This window comes from Gymnoscopelus braueri (genome assembly GCF_963280865.1).
Source record: "Gymnoscopelus braueri genome assembly, chromosome: 10".
NCBI classification, from domain to species: domain Eukaryota; kingdom Metazoa; phylum Chordata; class Actinopteri; order Myctophiformes; family Myctophidae; genus Gymnoscopelus; species Gymnoscopelus braueri.
In genome coordinates this window covers 19,453,976-19,468,881 of record NC_137611.1, presented here as the reverse complement: position 1 = coordinate 19,468,881, position 14,906 = coordinate 19,453,976, and the positions used below count along the sequence as shown (strand labels likewise).

At 43.6% G+C, this 14,906-nt stretch overlaps 1 protein-coding gene across 2 annotated transcripts in view; it reads right to left on the bottom strand.

The window, feature by feature from the left end:
* Positions 1–14,906, bottom strand: part of col6a2 (collagen, type VI, alpha 2) — a 24,583-nt gene that overhangs the window by 9,453 nt on the left and 224 nt on the right. For both annotated transcript variants that reach the window (XM_080439421.1, XM_080439420.1), the window contains exons 2-22: positions 12,169–12,257; positions 11,895–11,995; positions 11,567–11,722; positions 10,015–10,389; positions 8,789–8,809; positions 8,599–8,664; positions 5,546–5,644; positions 5,404–5,430; positions 5,206–5,232; positions 5,064–5,108; positions 4,836–4,889; positions 4,671–4,733; positions 4,355–4,417; positions 4,102–4,155; positions 3,965–4,000; positions 3,818–3,880; positions 3,535–3,597; positions 3,368–3,430; positions 3,115–3,177; positions 2,982–3,032; positions 220–318 (exon numbers count right to left, since the gene is read on the bottom strand). In XM_080439421.1, coding sequence (XP_080295547.1) covers positions 220–318; positions 2,982–3,032; positions 3,115–3,177; positions 3,368–3,430; positions 3,535–3,597; positions 3,818–3,880; positions 3,965–4,000; positions 4,102–4,155; positions 4,355–4,417; positions 4,671–4,733; positions 4,836–4,889; positions 5,064–5,108; positions 5,206–5,232; positions 5,404–5,430; positions 5,546–5,644; positions 8,599–8,664; positions 8,789–8,809; positions 10,015–10,389; positions 11,567–11,722; positions 11,895–11,995; positions 12,169–12,241 — 1,662 coding nt within the window. In that variant the 5' untranslated portion in view covers positions 12,242–12,257. The remainder of the gene's footprint in view (positions 1–219; positions 319–2,981; positions 3,033–3,114; positions 3,178–3,367; positions 3,431–3,534; positions 3,598–3,817; positions 3,881–3,964; positions 4,001–4,101; positions 4,156–4,354; positions 4,418–4,670; positions 4,734–4,835; positions 4,890–5,063; positions 5,109–5,205; positions 5,233–5,403; positions 5,431–5,545; positions 5,645–8,598; positions 8,665–8,788; positions 8,810–10,014; positions 10,390–11,566; positions 11,723–11,894; positions 11,996–12,168; positions 12,258–14,906) is intronic.

The window sequence follows — 14,906 nt, the reverse complement described above, 5'->3', positions numbered from 1 at the left end:
GTTTTTCAAATAATAAAGTGGGTAAGATAAGATTGCAAGATAGGGTTCTTAGTGTGAACGCGGTCAAAGAGTTTGAGTCATTCGGCCGGTGAGCCTGCACACACAGCAGATGTCAAGGCCAATGCTGTGATTCAGGTCACTGCAACTGCATGATTTGGTTGCTACAAACTCGCCGGAACAAGTATTCACACTTTTCAGCATAAAACCACCTTTACTCACAACGTCGCCAGGAGGTCCTTTGCTTCCTGGGCCTCCCTTGGACCCACAGTCTCCTCTGCCACCTCTGGGTCCTGAATTACCTTTCTCTCCTCTCTCACCCTACAAAACAGCACAAGACAAGTCCGGTAAGCTGCTTTAGGGGAGGGAGAAAAAATAATAATATATAAATATATATAATATAGATAGATAGATAGATAGATAGATAGATAGATAGATAGATAGATAGATAGATAGATAGATAGATAGATAGATAGATAGATAGATAGATAGATAGATAGATAGATAGATAGATAGATAGATAGATAGATAGATAGATATAGATATAGAGAGAGAGAGAGAGAGAGAGAGAGAGAGAGAGAGAGAGAGAGAGAGACACACACACAGAGACACAGAGAGAGAGAGAGAGAGGCACACACGCACGCACGCACACACACACACACACACACACACACACACACACACACACACACACACACACACACACACACACACACACACACCACACACACACACACACACACACACACACACACACACACACACACACACACACACACACTGCTACTGGCAGTGGCTCAGGAGGTAGAGCAGCTGCCTTAGAATCAGAGGGTCCTCTCTCCCCAGTCCCTGACTCCTCTTGGTTTAGTGTAGAAGTGTCCTTGAACAAAACCCTTACCTCCTAACTGCTCCCGATTAGCAGATTGGTACCTTGCATGGTGGGAATGTGTGTGTGAATGGGTGAATATAATGTACATTGTAAATCACATTGGAGAAAGGGGCCTATATCAATGCACCATCTACCATTTTGTTTAACCATTGCTACCTTAACAAACATTGATCATGGAGATGCATTGGAAGGATGGGTGAAGTGATAGACTAGCGAAGTGGAGCACGGAATAGACAGTTCATTTGTGATAACGAAGCAGGTTTGTGTTATTTAAGAGGTTAATACTGTTATTTATTGTCTCCGCCGAAGGTGGAGAATATGTTTTCGCTTTGTGTGAGCAAACATTGTTAGCCAAGCTAACATTGGGCAAGCTCCACGTGACACGTGTCAATTTGTTGACACCAATGTCTCTGATTGGCTAGAGGGACGCGTGACGAAATAAAAGTCTATAAATAGGTGTGTCACTTCAAAAAGCTTTTACTTTTTGAAGTGAGGTAAAACAGGATCAATCAGACTTGATTGGAACAGTACCTTCAGTAAGTCCAAGTCACCCGTCTGTGCGTGTGTGTTTCCCTCTGAGAACACCTAACATTGGTCAAGCAAAGGCGCAGAAGGCCAAAGCTAAGAAAGCATACTCATCTACAATTGTAACGTAGAAGAGGACTAGAGTTGAAATGATCCCACAACAAAGCCGAACTCTTAATATGTGTCAATATGTTGACATCAATGTCTCTGATTGGCTAGAGGGACGCATGACGAAATACAATCCTATAATAAAAAGGTGTGTCACTTCAAAAAGCCGTTTACGTTTTTGAAGCGAGGTAAGACAGGATCAATCAGTCTTGATTGGAACAGTATCTTCTAGTCCAAATCACCCGTCCGTGCGTGTGTGTGTCCCTTTGAGAACACCTGACATTGGTCAAGCAAAGGCGCAGAAGGCCAAAGCTAAGAAAGCATACTCATCTACAACAGTAACACAGAAGAGGACTAGAGTTGAATTGATCCCACAACAAGACCGAAATCTTAATACGTATTAATATGTTGACACCAATGCCTTTGATTGGCTAGTGGAATGCATGACGAAATACAATTCTATAAATAGGTGTGTCACTTCAAAAAAACGTTTACGTTTTTGAAGCGAGGTAAGACAGGATCAATCAGTCTTGATTGGAACAGTATCTTCTAGTCCAAATCACCCGTCCGTGCGTGTGTGTGTCCCTCTGAGAACACCTAACATTGGTCAAACAAAGGCGCAGAAGGCCAAAGCTGATCAAACACACCAATCAACTGCTGAAACTGTTCAAGACAATGAAGATGAAGAAGACAGACAAGTATTTGAACAAACCAGTCAATTATGACGACTCCCATATGATAGATTGCTTCAATGTAAACAGAGCATTGCTTCAATTAAACAGAGCTAAGAATCATAAAGAAAGAATGAAATTAATCAGAGACAAAAAATCGCTAAATGACAAAAGACGAAGACTAGCCATGAATGCTTACAATATGACACAGCAAAGATTGCTACAATCTCTGGAAGAAAAAGTACTACAGTATATATCTTTTACTCTACTGTATCTCATTAGTTATTGCTATGATAATATAATTGCTATAGTCTGCTGGCGGAGACTTGTGCTCCGAGGAGCACATTTTCTAGTTTATACTGTTATAACTGTTTAATTTTCAAAATGTCTCCCAATTTAGTTGTTATGCCAATTCCTTTTTGTATAGTTTCTGTCACTGCTAACCCCTACTGTTCGGTCTTGGGGAGGTTGTAGACGACCACATGTCTCCTCCGATACACATGATGCCACCAATTCACTTCTTTTCCCCTGGCAGTGAGGAGTTTCACCAGGAGTGCATAAAATGCGCGTAGGAAAATGCTACCCCTCCCAGTTCCACTCCCCGCTGTAACGGCACCTTAAACAACCTTTGGGAGTCACAAGTGCGGTGAAAGAGATCGATCGCCCTCCCCAGCCGGCTTCCAAAATACGAACACAATACGACAATTGTGTTTGTTGGAGGCGCCGTGGAAGATTGGATGGAGAACTTTGGCATTTGGGACTATTAATGAAAACCTTGGTGTTTATATTACCGATGGTCCTCTTGTTCCAGGATAGCTGAAGCCAGGTCTTCCTTGATCTCCCTGAATCATAGAGAGAGAAACAGTCAAAACAACGCTTCACGGAGTCATGAGAGTGACAGATGTGCACACTTAAACTGTGTACCTTTGGTCCAGCCAGTCCAGGGTCTCCTCTTGGTCCAGCGTCACCAGAGTCACCTCGGGTGCCCTAAGATGAAGTCGAGTGTCAATCTCATCAATGACCTCATATTTTGTTAATGACATCAAATAGATCATTGCATTATTTCAACAATGTTTTGACTGGGTCAAGACGGAGTTGAGTCCTGGAAATGTTTTGATTGTATTTCAAAAGAATTACAGTGGGCCAATCAAAACGAATCGGGTGAATTTTCACCTACGTTTTTCCCTGAGTCTCCCTGCGATCCCGGAGGCCCCCTGGGCCCTGGCAGACCGTTGTCTCCCTGCACGGGAAAGACAGATCATTTAGCAAGGACATGTTGTCTGGGAGTGGATTAGAGAACAGGGGGTGAGGACTGTAAGAGTTTAGCATCTGAGGCCTCGTTACCTTGGTTCCCTTGTTTCCTACTTCACCTGGAAGTCCTCTCAATCCCTCTGGGCCCATTTCACCCTGAAATACAAAGACAACATCAAGACAGGTGTTATCATGAGTGCATGTGCAGTATGTGTACACCCAGTACGTCACAGACCAAACGAAAATCAATCCCATCCCCTGAGCCCTCTTACAGTCACAAGTCATTGTGAACTGGGTCTGAGATGAATATAAACATGCCTAGTGGATAATTTCATTGAGATGGGTTGCATGTAAATATGTAAACATCGGGACATACGTTGACTCCCTTAATTCCATCTGGTCCTAGAGCGCCCTTTGGCCCAAAGTCTCCTCGTCTCCCCTAGAAGAACAAAAAACAGCTTAGCACATAAGACCGTACCGTAAACTCAGTGGGTAAATTAGGTGGATGAAATCTAGCTCTTACTGGTTCTCCTTTGACACCTGGGCCTCCAGGGGTACCCTAGGAAAGGCAACACACAGGTAAGCATCACATCACCGTGAAACCTCCATTTCCATTTCCATAAAGTATCTTTGTTTGGTGTGTTACAAAGTAAGGCTTACTGATTTTCCTTTCTGTCCAGGGAAGCCGGGCGAGCCAGAACTTCCTGTCTCACTCTGTGGAAGAGACAGACACCTGAGTTTAACCTCTGAACTTTGACCTCTGACCTTAACCCTTTGTCCTTGCATCGGGTAGCCTTATACCATTCTCCCTGGCTGAGAGGAACGATACAAGGCTAACTCTTTAATTATGTACACTAGACAGTGTTCAGCATTCTGGGGGTGAAAAGGGTAATGGGTAACTTCCTGGTTTTACCTTCGGCCCAGGATCTCCGGACGGGCCGGGTGGACCTGACCTTCCTGCGCGACCGGCATCCCCCTGGACAGGACACACACACACACACACACACACACACACACACACACACACACACACACACACACACACACACACACACACACACACACACACACACACACACACACACACACACACACACACACACACACACACACACACACACACACACACACACACACACACACACACACACACACAGAGAGAGTTAGACACACAGTTGAGTGACAATAAAGGTTAATGGGGGTGCGACGGAGGTTTGCGATTCCTGTACCTTCTCGCCATCAGAGCCAGCGATACCACTATCTCCGACATCTCCAGGGTGACCGTCAGGACCCTGTAACATATCACACATGCATCATAAATAATACAAATAATATGCCACAGTGTGACAACATATATATGACCAATATATATGTCAATATATTTCAGACCATACCCTGTCGCCTGGGTCACCTTTGCACCCTGGAGCGCCAATCCGTCCGATTTTACCCTGAGAAAAGGACAGAGAGTAAGGGGAGGGATGGGGTGTGCGGAGATTTTAAACACCAGTGAGTTACACCCCAACTTGATGACATGTATGATTATTAAAATGAACTCCAAACTCTAACTAGGGTAGGCTACTACTTCCTGTACACCTCCATACATCCCAACGCAAAGTTCTTACCTTCTGTCCGTCAGTTCCGTTGCGCCCTGCAAGGCCGCCCACACCCTGGTGAGGAGAAGGAGATGGACCAATCAGAATTCACATTGACTGATGGCTCTACATAGTAGATTATTTAGTAATTCATGATTGGAGGAAGTCTTACCTTCTTCCCCTCATGTCCGATCTCTCCCTGTGGGCAGATACCAAGTCAAAGGTTATATTACTGTTATCAACTTTCCACAATCAATCATTGGTAAATCAATTTCCATTTTCACAATTACGCCACAACGATTGACCCCATAACCTAGAACATAATGAGACAGACAATGACTCAAAAGAAAGATGGAAGTCGTTAGCTCACCTTCTCACCCCTCAGACCTGCCTCTCCCTACGCAAAGGAACAAATGAGAAGCAGAATAGGATTATTATGGGACAGTACTGTAACAAACAAAATACAGTACTTTGCCAATGAATGAGGAGATGATTAATGAGTGGGGTCATACTTTGACACCAGGCTGACCGATAGGACCCTCGATACCGGGGTCTCCTGAGCGACCGCTCTCTCCTTTCAGACCTGGATCACCGTTGTCTCCTTTAGATCCCTGAACAGAATCAGAACAGGCAGTTAGCAAAACGTCGATCAGCACCAGTGAGTTAGCGTGTATGTGCTTACTTCAGTGTGTCTCTATGTGTGTCTCTGTGTACTATGTAGCATGTGTATGAGTGTGTGTGTGTGTGTGTGTGTGTGTGTGTGTGTGTGTGTGTGTGTGTGTGTGTGTGTGTGTGTGTGTGTGTGTGTGTGTGTGTGTGTGTGTGTGTGTGTGTGTGTGTGTGTGTGTGTGTGTGTGTGTGTGTGTGTGTGTGTGTGTGTGTGTGTGTGTGTGTGTGTGTGTGTGTGTGTGTGTGTGTGTGTGTGTGTGTGTGTGTGTGTGTGTGTGTCTGTCTGTATGAGTGTATTACAGTTTTTCACAATCACTCAGAACCTTGAGGTAATTCTTTCAAAACCTTGGATACAACCTTTACAACAGATATTCAACAGTTCCAAGTTTCAAAAACCTTTTTTCAATTGCTTGGATACAATAAATAGAAATCACAGAACATCAAATAACTTGCTGATTTGACACAACTTACCATCAAAGTATTTAAAAGACATTTCGTTAAATGCCTCTAACTATCAATGAATACAGTAATTCAATATGATAACTGTAACATTAGTTTTATAGAAACTGAAGAACACATTTCCAGGTTTAGATCATAAGAAGTAGGCCGGCCATTTTCCTGGCTTTTACAAAAATGATAAACCATTACTGATGATTGGTTTGACCTTGAGGTACGGATATATAAAAGGAGCTGTATCCACTTGCATCAACATGACAACAACATGAAGCAGGCAGGCAGCCCAACATCAGGCAGTCAGACATGTTCTATGTAACAAGCCCAACAGTGGTGGTGGTGACTGAATGTGTTCTTTGTTTTCCCTGCAACCAAATACCGGTGATAGGGATCGAATCCTTAGCACTCAACAAGAGCTGGCTGTGGTGTACAAGTGGATGTTTCGGGCCAGAAATGACATCTGCTGTTTGACCGAAATACAGCAGCACGTAATTGATTGGAAGTGTTGATGAGCTTGGCAATGTTGCAGCCATAAGCTTTCCAATCATATCTGGGATTCTGTCAGGGCTCCAGGTCTCAGTTTTTTTTTTAAAGGAATGCAGATAGACTGAAACAACAGTGGGTTGAGTATGCTCAGGTATTTGTTCTGTTTCAAGGTTCCTGCTGTGAATGATTCAAGTTTGATATTCTGTTGTGTGTCCATTGATTTCTTTGACTAGGGTAATGGAGATGGATGCTGCAGAGAACCACCACAAATACATATTTGTGGATGAGGCAGGCTTCAGCCTGGCCAAAACAAGGTGGAGGGGTAGAAACTTCATTGGCCAGCGGGCAACCATCCAAGTATCTGGAGTTCTGGACAATTTCAGAGTACTAGATTTTCAGGCCGCTACACAGCCTTCAAACCTAGTCCTATGTTGCGCTGATAAGAGTAATGGTCACCAGGCCATTTGAAGGGTTAAACACTGCTCTAACACTGCTGCTCAGCAACGATGCACTTGCAGCACCCAGGTCCACTGTCATACCTTCGCGACCTTATGTTCGGGAGGTAGGGGTCTACGACCACTTCCTGGTAAAACCGGAGGTGAACAGATCCACTTCCGCAATTACAGTCCTGTAAGACCACCTACCAATTTTGAAGTATTTAGCATACTGGGAACTGGACTTATGGCCATTTAAACCCCATTCAATAGGAACACAGAGGGGGCGGGCATAAGCAAATAACAGCCCATCTAAGAGCACCCACCAAGTTTGGGGCCTTTAGCATGCTGGGAACTGGAGTTATGGCTGTATAAACCGCAGCCAATAGGAACACAGAGCAATGGTGCGTCAGTGGCACACGTGGCCCCTGGTGCGGCTATTCTGATAGTAGACCCCTGACCAGTGTTGGTGCCAAGTTTGGTGCGGATCGGAGCAACGGTGTGCCTCGCAGGTCTGCATGTTGATGAGAACTTATGGCCCAATCCACAAGAGAGGCTTGATGAAAATGACCAATGCATTTCCCATGAATAACCAACTAGGAAAGTGAGAGCCTTGGAGCGCTACCCCGGGCTCGCAAACATTGCCAATAGCCAATCAGAATGAAAAATCTGACTGCTACATCTTGATTACATGGCTCCAGGGATAATATGTGCTGATGTGTGTGAGTATTGGACAAAATCAGTATTGGCAAAAAGTGATTTTTTTTTTCCTTAATAATTTTTATCCCACGATTTTGTAACACTTTTTTTCTCCCAGTGCCAATTGTCTATGTAATCCTGGGCACTACTCTCCCTCTGCCAGCCTAGGGAGAGCCCAGAACTGAGCTCATGCCTCCTTCAATGCATGAGGAGCTAGCAAGCCGCTTATTATCACCTGACAGGGGGAGTTTCCCCGGGAGGACGTAGCGCGTGGAAGGAACACGTTATTCCAACCAGTTCCTTTCCCCTCCATCAGGCGCCCCGGCTGACCAGGGGGAGGCAGTATAGAGACCATGATTACTGCATGTTTTTGTGAGGGTACCTACCCTAGGGGACACGGGGAGAACATGCAAACTCCACACAGAAAGGCCCTTTCGCCAACCCCACCTAGGGTATGGGCACTGGGTATGGGAGGAGAGGACACGCCCCCAGCGCCCGCAGCGTCCCCGGCGGGAATCGAACCCAGGAACTTCTAGCTGTGAGGTGACAGCGCTACCGACTGCAGGTGTCACGTCTATGGAAATAAATAAATTTCTGTGGACAAACCCTCTTTCAAACTGGATGCTTCTTATTCTTGCACTTAGGGAATAGTTATGGAATAGTGTTTTTCTTGTCTGATCATGGACCTATATACGACACGCGCAATGCACTACAGACTACAGGCTGTATTACAAGTGCTGACCATTTCCAATGTTCCATCCAAGGTTTTTAAAAAGTGTGTGTGTGTGTGTGTGTGTGTGTGTGTGTGTGTGTGTGTGACTCACTTTCTGTCCCCTGTGGCCTTTTGGACCATCAGGCCCTGGTGTCTCCAAGCAGGACACCTTGTAACACTGTAGAAGAAAGGTTAATAATAACGCTGCATGACCAAATATGCATGACAAAATATAGAAAGATAAGAAAGAAAAAAATATATATATATATATAAAAACAAAAACAGATAATGCTCCATCTTACCTCTGTGTAAGCCATATGTTTCTGTCAGAAGAAAAGAAAAGAAAATATTTAATGTCAGATACACAAAAGTTATAAACGAAATTAAGCACTTTGACCCTGAGGGTCTGTATTTTCAGCATGTCACTATTAATAGGCGACAATGTTTAAAAATATATATATAATTCCCAAATAGCCAAAATAGTCAATCGACAAGCTCACAACGCATCACATACTGTATGTGAGCTTGTTGATCTTCTAAGTAAGTAGGTCGGAGAGGCTTATTGTCGGTATCAGCCAGAGTGCGGGAGTCTATCCCCATTTCTCAAAGTGCTCGACCCCTGAGAGATGGATTGCTGAGGTGGAGCGCAACACCACCCATCAGCTCCCAGTACTTCTCGCACGACTTGCCACACTGTGCTACTCACACGCTGAGTTGGTGGTGCCCGGGATCGAACCCATGACCTTGTGGTCAAAAGGAAAGTGCCCTACCGACTGAACTACCTGCACGCTTCAGAACCTTCTATTTTCACTATTTATGATACTACTGTAGTACATCGTATAGTAGGCTGAAGTGCAATATATACTCCTTCCTACGTCCGCACTTTTCTTCAAAACTACAAATTGACGTCATTCCGGACTTCGGATTGGGCGACCTCAGAACTTTTTCTCTGCACTCCTGCATCTCCTGACTATAGTTCAGAAAGCCTGTCCGAAACCCGACGTCAGAAGGAGTATATTGCGCTTTAAGTGGCTTAAGTGGTTCCGCCGTGTGTCAATCTTAACACGTGTTCAGTGCAAGGTTATTAGTTTTACATTTTTCATTCGTTTTATGAAGTTGTGTTTCTTTTAGACTTTTTGTTTCAAATGTCAGTTTTCATTAGTTTTCTTATATTTTTTAGTTTAGTTTATATTAGTTTAATTGTTAGTTTCAGTTTTTAATTGTAATATAGGGTAGTCAGCGGCAAGAATCACAAAGCTCCGAAAGATTATGAAAATAGCAGATCTGCACGCTCACATCGCATCGTGAAACGTTGTGAGCTTGTAGATTTTCATAATTGTTGAAGCTTTCTTTTACAATTCTTGACAACAGCTTAAAACATGCTACATGATTTCAGTATGAACAATTGACAAAGACTAATACTAAGGATATTTTCGTTTTTGTAAAGCCTGTTGTTTATTTCAATTCTAGTTTTTATAATTTCGCTAGTTTTAGTTAACTATAATAACCCTGGGTGAGTGTGCGTTACCATGGTCTGGATGATGCGTTTGATGGTGGCGGTGTGGATGACAGGTCTGCCTGAGCTCAGGTCCACGGCCATGAATTCCTCTCCATTGGCACCTGAGAAGACCATGGCGGGCGAGTTGGCGATCTCCTTCAGGCCCGTCTCGTCAATGTTCTTGGACGCGGCCACCACGAACATCCTGATGCCCTCGTCGCGCGCCCTCTCCGCCGCCACCTTAATGCCTCCGCATGGGTTTCCCGTCACGTGGCCGTCTGTGATGACCACGGCGAACCGCAGGGCTTGGGGGTCGGCGGGCATGCGATGCATTTCATGGGTCATGTTGGTGAGGGCGCAGTCGATGTAGGTACCCTTACCCAGATACCGGATTCCCCTAACGCCCTGGGAATTGGTAGGTACGTAGGTAGCATGGATTGAAGCAAAATAAAATCAAACAATTAGCACAATATTAAAAATTATTACATTTTAGCAATATTGCTTTTGTCTATTAGCCAACCAGGTGAAGAAATCACAGATTGAGGCTTTAAGCTTTGCTTTTAAGAAATATCCGAGACCATTAGGGTTTTTATGGAAGATGCTTCTGAACATATTGAATAATAACCGAAAATACTCTACAAGCTCTGCTCTATAAATGCACAAATAAAAAAGATTGTGAAAATAGCTGATCTATAACCGTCTGATGCGTTGTGACCTTGTAGATCAGCTATTTTCACTGCACTGTTGTGTGACAAAGTATAAAATAGGGCTTAAGTAATTCATTGATTTACACATTATTTGATAAATTGAAAAAGTAATTGATAGAATAATCGCTAAGAAAATAGTTGATAGTGACAGCCCTAGATCCAATTAAAATATTTTACAGATCCCTGTCAATTAGTTAAGCGATTACAAATCTATTGTAATAAGGCTGCGAGTAGGTACTGTATGTAACTTTGTCTGCAATGACAATACACTATACTGTACATCATCATCAAATCACAACACAAGGCAGAAACGTAATACTCAATATTAGATCTCTAAATCAATAACTGACATATGGTGCAATTTAGTGGTCAACAGTCAAGGTCAATTGAGTCAGTTATTGATTAACAATATGAATTCCTGAACTATTCATCGTAGGATGAGACTGATCGCATTTCAAATCCTTCTAGCTTGCAATTGTTTAGTAACTGTATCATTCCCCTGCGACCAGGAATGTAAAGCCATGGGATCTGAGTGAAGTGTATGTTTAAATAAGTGGTTCCCTCAAATTAATATGTATTTGGCAGTGGACGCCCATCTGAAAATATTTTGTGCCGGGATCCCCATGCAAGATTTCTGTTGTTAAAACATAAAAAAACAGTGGTTCTCATTTCACCACACAATGTTTACATTTGCTTGCATGTATGTGTGTATGTGTGTGCGTGCGTGCGTGCGTGCGTGCGTGCGTGCGTGCGTGCGTGCGTGCGTGCGTGCGTGCGTGCGTGCGTGCGTGCGTGCGTGCGTGCGTGCGTGCGTGCGTGCGTGCGTGCGTGCGTGCGTGCGTGCGTGCGTGCGTGCGTGTGTCTCTGTCAGTCACCTGAATGAAGGCATCCTTGGTTCCTAGGCTGGCGAACACTTTCTGTGTCTGGGAAAAGTGCAGACCACCGATGGCCCAACGGAAATCAACCAAATCTTTGTGTTTGAATTCAGCATCTTCCTTCCATAGTTCCTCTGCAAACTGCACTGTGAATTCCTAGAATATGACACAAACAAGCACACATAATTAATAAATGGGTCAGCTGACAGTATAGTAGCGCCGTCTCACATTAATTGATGTTAATCCAAATAATAAACACTATTCCGTGCTAAGTTCAGTCAAATAAAAGTTCAGTTAAATAATGGGGATATGGGGGTAAATGAGGTACCTTGATGCTGTCCACCAGTGCTGGGGTGGGTGACTCATGGAGAGCGATGGACTCTGATGTATCGATGGTGAAGTAAATATCTATGGGACACTCATGCTTTTCTGGAAGGGAGACAGGCAAACACACACATCTGTGCAACACTGCAAGAGATTCACACTGATAATCCATTTAAATTAAATGTGCATGTCTATTGCTTATAAACTGCATTAAAGAGCAAAGTCAGGTAATGAGATGGACATGAAAAACGTGCTGTGTCCAGCTGGATGGCACTCACTGGCACAGGTGCCCTGGCCGTGCGCCACGGTTCCAAAAAGCAAGCACAGCGCGGCGACCTCTAACCCCAGCATCTTCCTCTTCTCCTGCCTGACAGATAGGGGTACAGCACACTCTTCTGTCAAGAGGGATGCATTACATCCATATATCCACCTGTTGCTTTATTTACCATTTCAGCTTTGATCAAACGCAAACAAAAGAGGAGATTTGTGGGGGGGGGGGGGATACACTGCAAATTCACCCATTTTCAACCTATCTTCGTATAATTGGTCCTCACTAATACTCATCATAAAATGGTACCATTATTTTCTACTTGGTCTGTGTCTCATAGGAGGGCTGTGGACACTTTAGAAACCTAGCCTGTAAACCAGACGAATCTGCCAGTGCAAAAAAACTAACAAAATAGCCCTCGGCAGATTAGTCTGGCCCCACTTGGTTGTGATTGGATTTTGCAGACCCCGAAGTTGCGGGGCACCAATCAGGAACCAGTATGCAAATGTGGGGCGGGTTTATCACCAGAGGATTTTTTTTGTATCCCCCCCCCTTGGAAATGCAGGTTCCACACACAGAGATTCCAGACTAACATCTATATGCAGTGATATTAGCCTGGCCATGCCAAGCTATTACAATCCCGCCAACCAGTGACATCATCATTATGCAGGCTTTTTTTTTCCAATGACTTCCATTATAGCATGCTAACTTTCCAGGAATAGAAAGCCTGCAGTTTATATTAGCTTGGATTCCCCATCAATGATGTCACTGGTAGGCAGGTCTCTGAACTGTCCACAGCCCTCCTCTGAGTCATAGATGGGGTAGACAAAGAAATTACCATATTATAATGAGCATGAATGAGGACCAATATGAAGATAGGTTGATATGTTGTGGTTTTTGTTAAAAGGTTAAATCACTATATTGTGACAGTAATCACTACTATAGAGTGTTTGTTCAGTACTCTGCGTCACTCCAGCTCTTTAATAAACAGAAAACACCTTTTCAGGTAGGTGATAAAATGTCAGCCAATCAGGAGAGAGTACCCATTTAGCGGCTTAATTTTGATAGTGTTCCAGTTCCAATTTTGTCTGCTCATTTATTTGTGTCATCACTTCCATTTTCACTTGTTTAATCTATATCCTGACTGCGTTCTCTATCCTGATTGGACAAAATTGGTGTCCCGACCTGAAAATGCATTTTCTGTTTAATAAAGAGCTGGAGAGACATGGAGACTCCTGTTACTGAACAAACACTCTATAGCAATGAGTACTATCAGAATATAGAGCTATTTAAAACTTATTTTAACCAAAGAAAATCACGTACCCTACCTTTAAGTAAAATAAAGGGGATGGGAAATGGATCATTTAAAACTAATCTAGAACTATGTCTACAAATGTTATTATGGGCAGAAACTAAACACACAATTATAATAGCCAGTTATGCACATATCCTCTCACCACATGTAATGTCTTCACGCCATTATGTCTGTTAGTTGACTGACAAAGCAATGCACAAGAAATGGCAAAAAAAAACAAATTGTGTGTCTGCTGGCTCTGACTGGTAAGTTCATGAATCTCTTCAGTATGAGTCAGGTCTAGCTGAGTGGGAGTGCACACCTGGCATCAGTTTGGGTTGAACAGAACAACCAAAGGCCATTTTGTCAACTGGGAGCAAACATGGCTGCCAGAGTTATGTAATGCATAAGAAAGCAGCAAAAGTCATTTTTTTACACTCTCATCATGGCTAAATTAACACTGAGGATTTCACTGTGAATTAAGCCTTTACTATGCTGCAAATATGGGCACAAAGAAATATAGGACTACATCACAATTTGTTGAAGACATATTTCAAACTATCAATAAAACAAAAGCAGATTAGACCCACTATGGCATATGTAGAGATTAATTGGAAACATTTCCACTGCTGAACCAAATTCTACTTGCAATTTCAAGGTCAAGGCCAATTTAAAACTGGCTGAAAGCACACTTTTCCAATCAGGATGGAAAAGTCATGGAGATGTAGTGACATGATAAATGACAGAAAAATCCAAGCTAACCATGTTTAGGTCATCAAGCAGGTTATTGGCCATTTCAATTAGTCTACTTTTCAGATTGGTTTCAAACCACTTCAAAGGGCCTCAACATGCTGTTCTCAGATGTGGTGTGGTGTGGTGGGCTGACTGGCTGGCTTTTAGCCTACTGTACTTCCTCCACAGACACTTTTCTTCATCTTTACCTGCTGGGTGGGTGGTCAAACATCAATGCTAGTGTCAATTCTGTTATCGTAGGCCCCAAGCCCTTTCTCTTGGACAACGGGATACCCCCAAACTTCTGGCCACCAGCCAATCTTCACCACTTTACTATGCCTCCCTCTAGTGGACAGCCAGTGCAATGGCTCATTAGGTTGCGAAGGCACCTTCACATCAACTGTCCCAACTGCCTGGGCTAGGAGGACAGAATACTAAACTGACATCTTCCTCAGGGTTTCTCATCCGTACATAACATATACTGACTGAGTAAAATATATGTAGCTAGGTTGCATAATTTCGGACGTACGTACTGAACATGTGTGATCTAATATCTGAATTTTAAGCTAAAATCCGTGAAATCCGTGAAGTTTCCTCCTTCACTGCAGTGAAGTCAGACCTTGCGCTTGAGAGACAGATGGCGATCAGAGCGAGACACGCGCAGACAGTCACAGAGAGATGAGAAGAACTACGCTGAGCCTGTGCGTAAAAGTGTTTGCCTC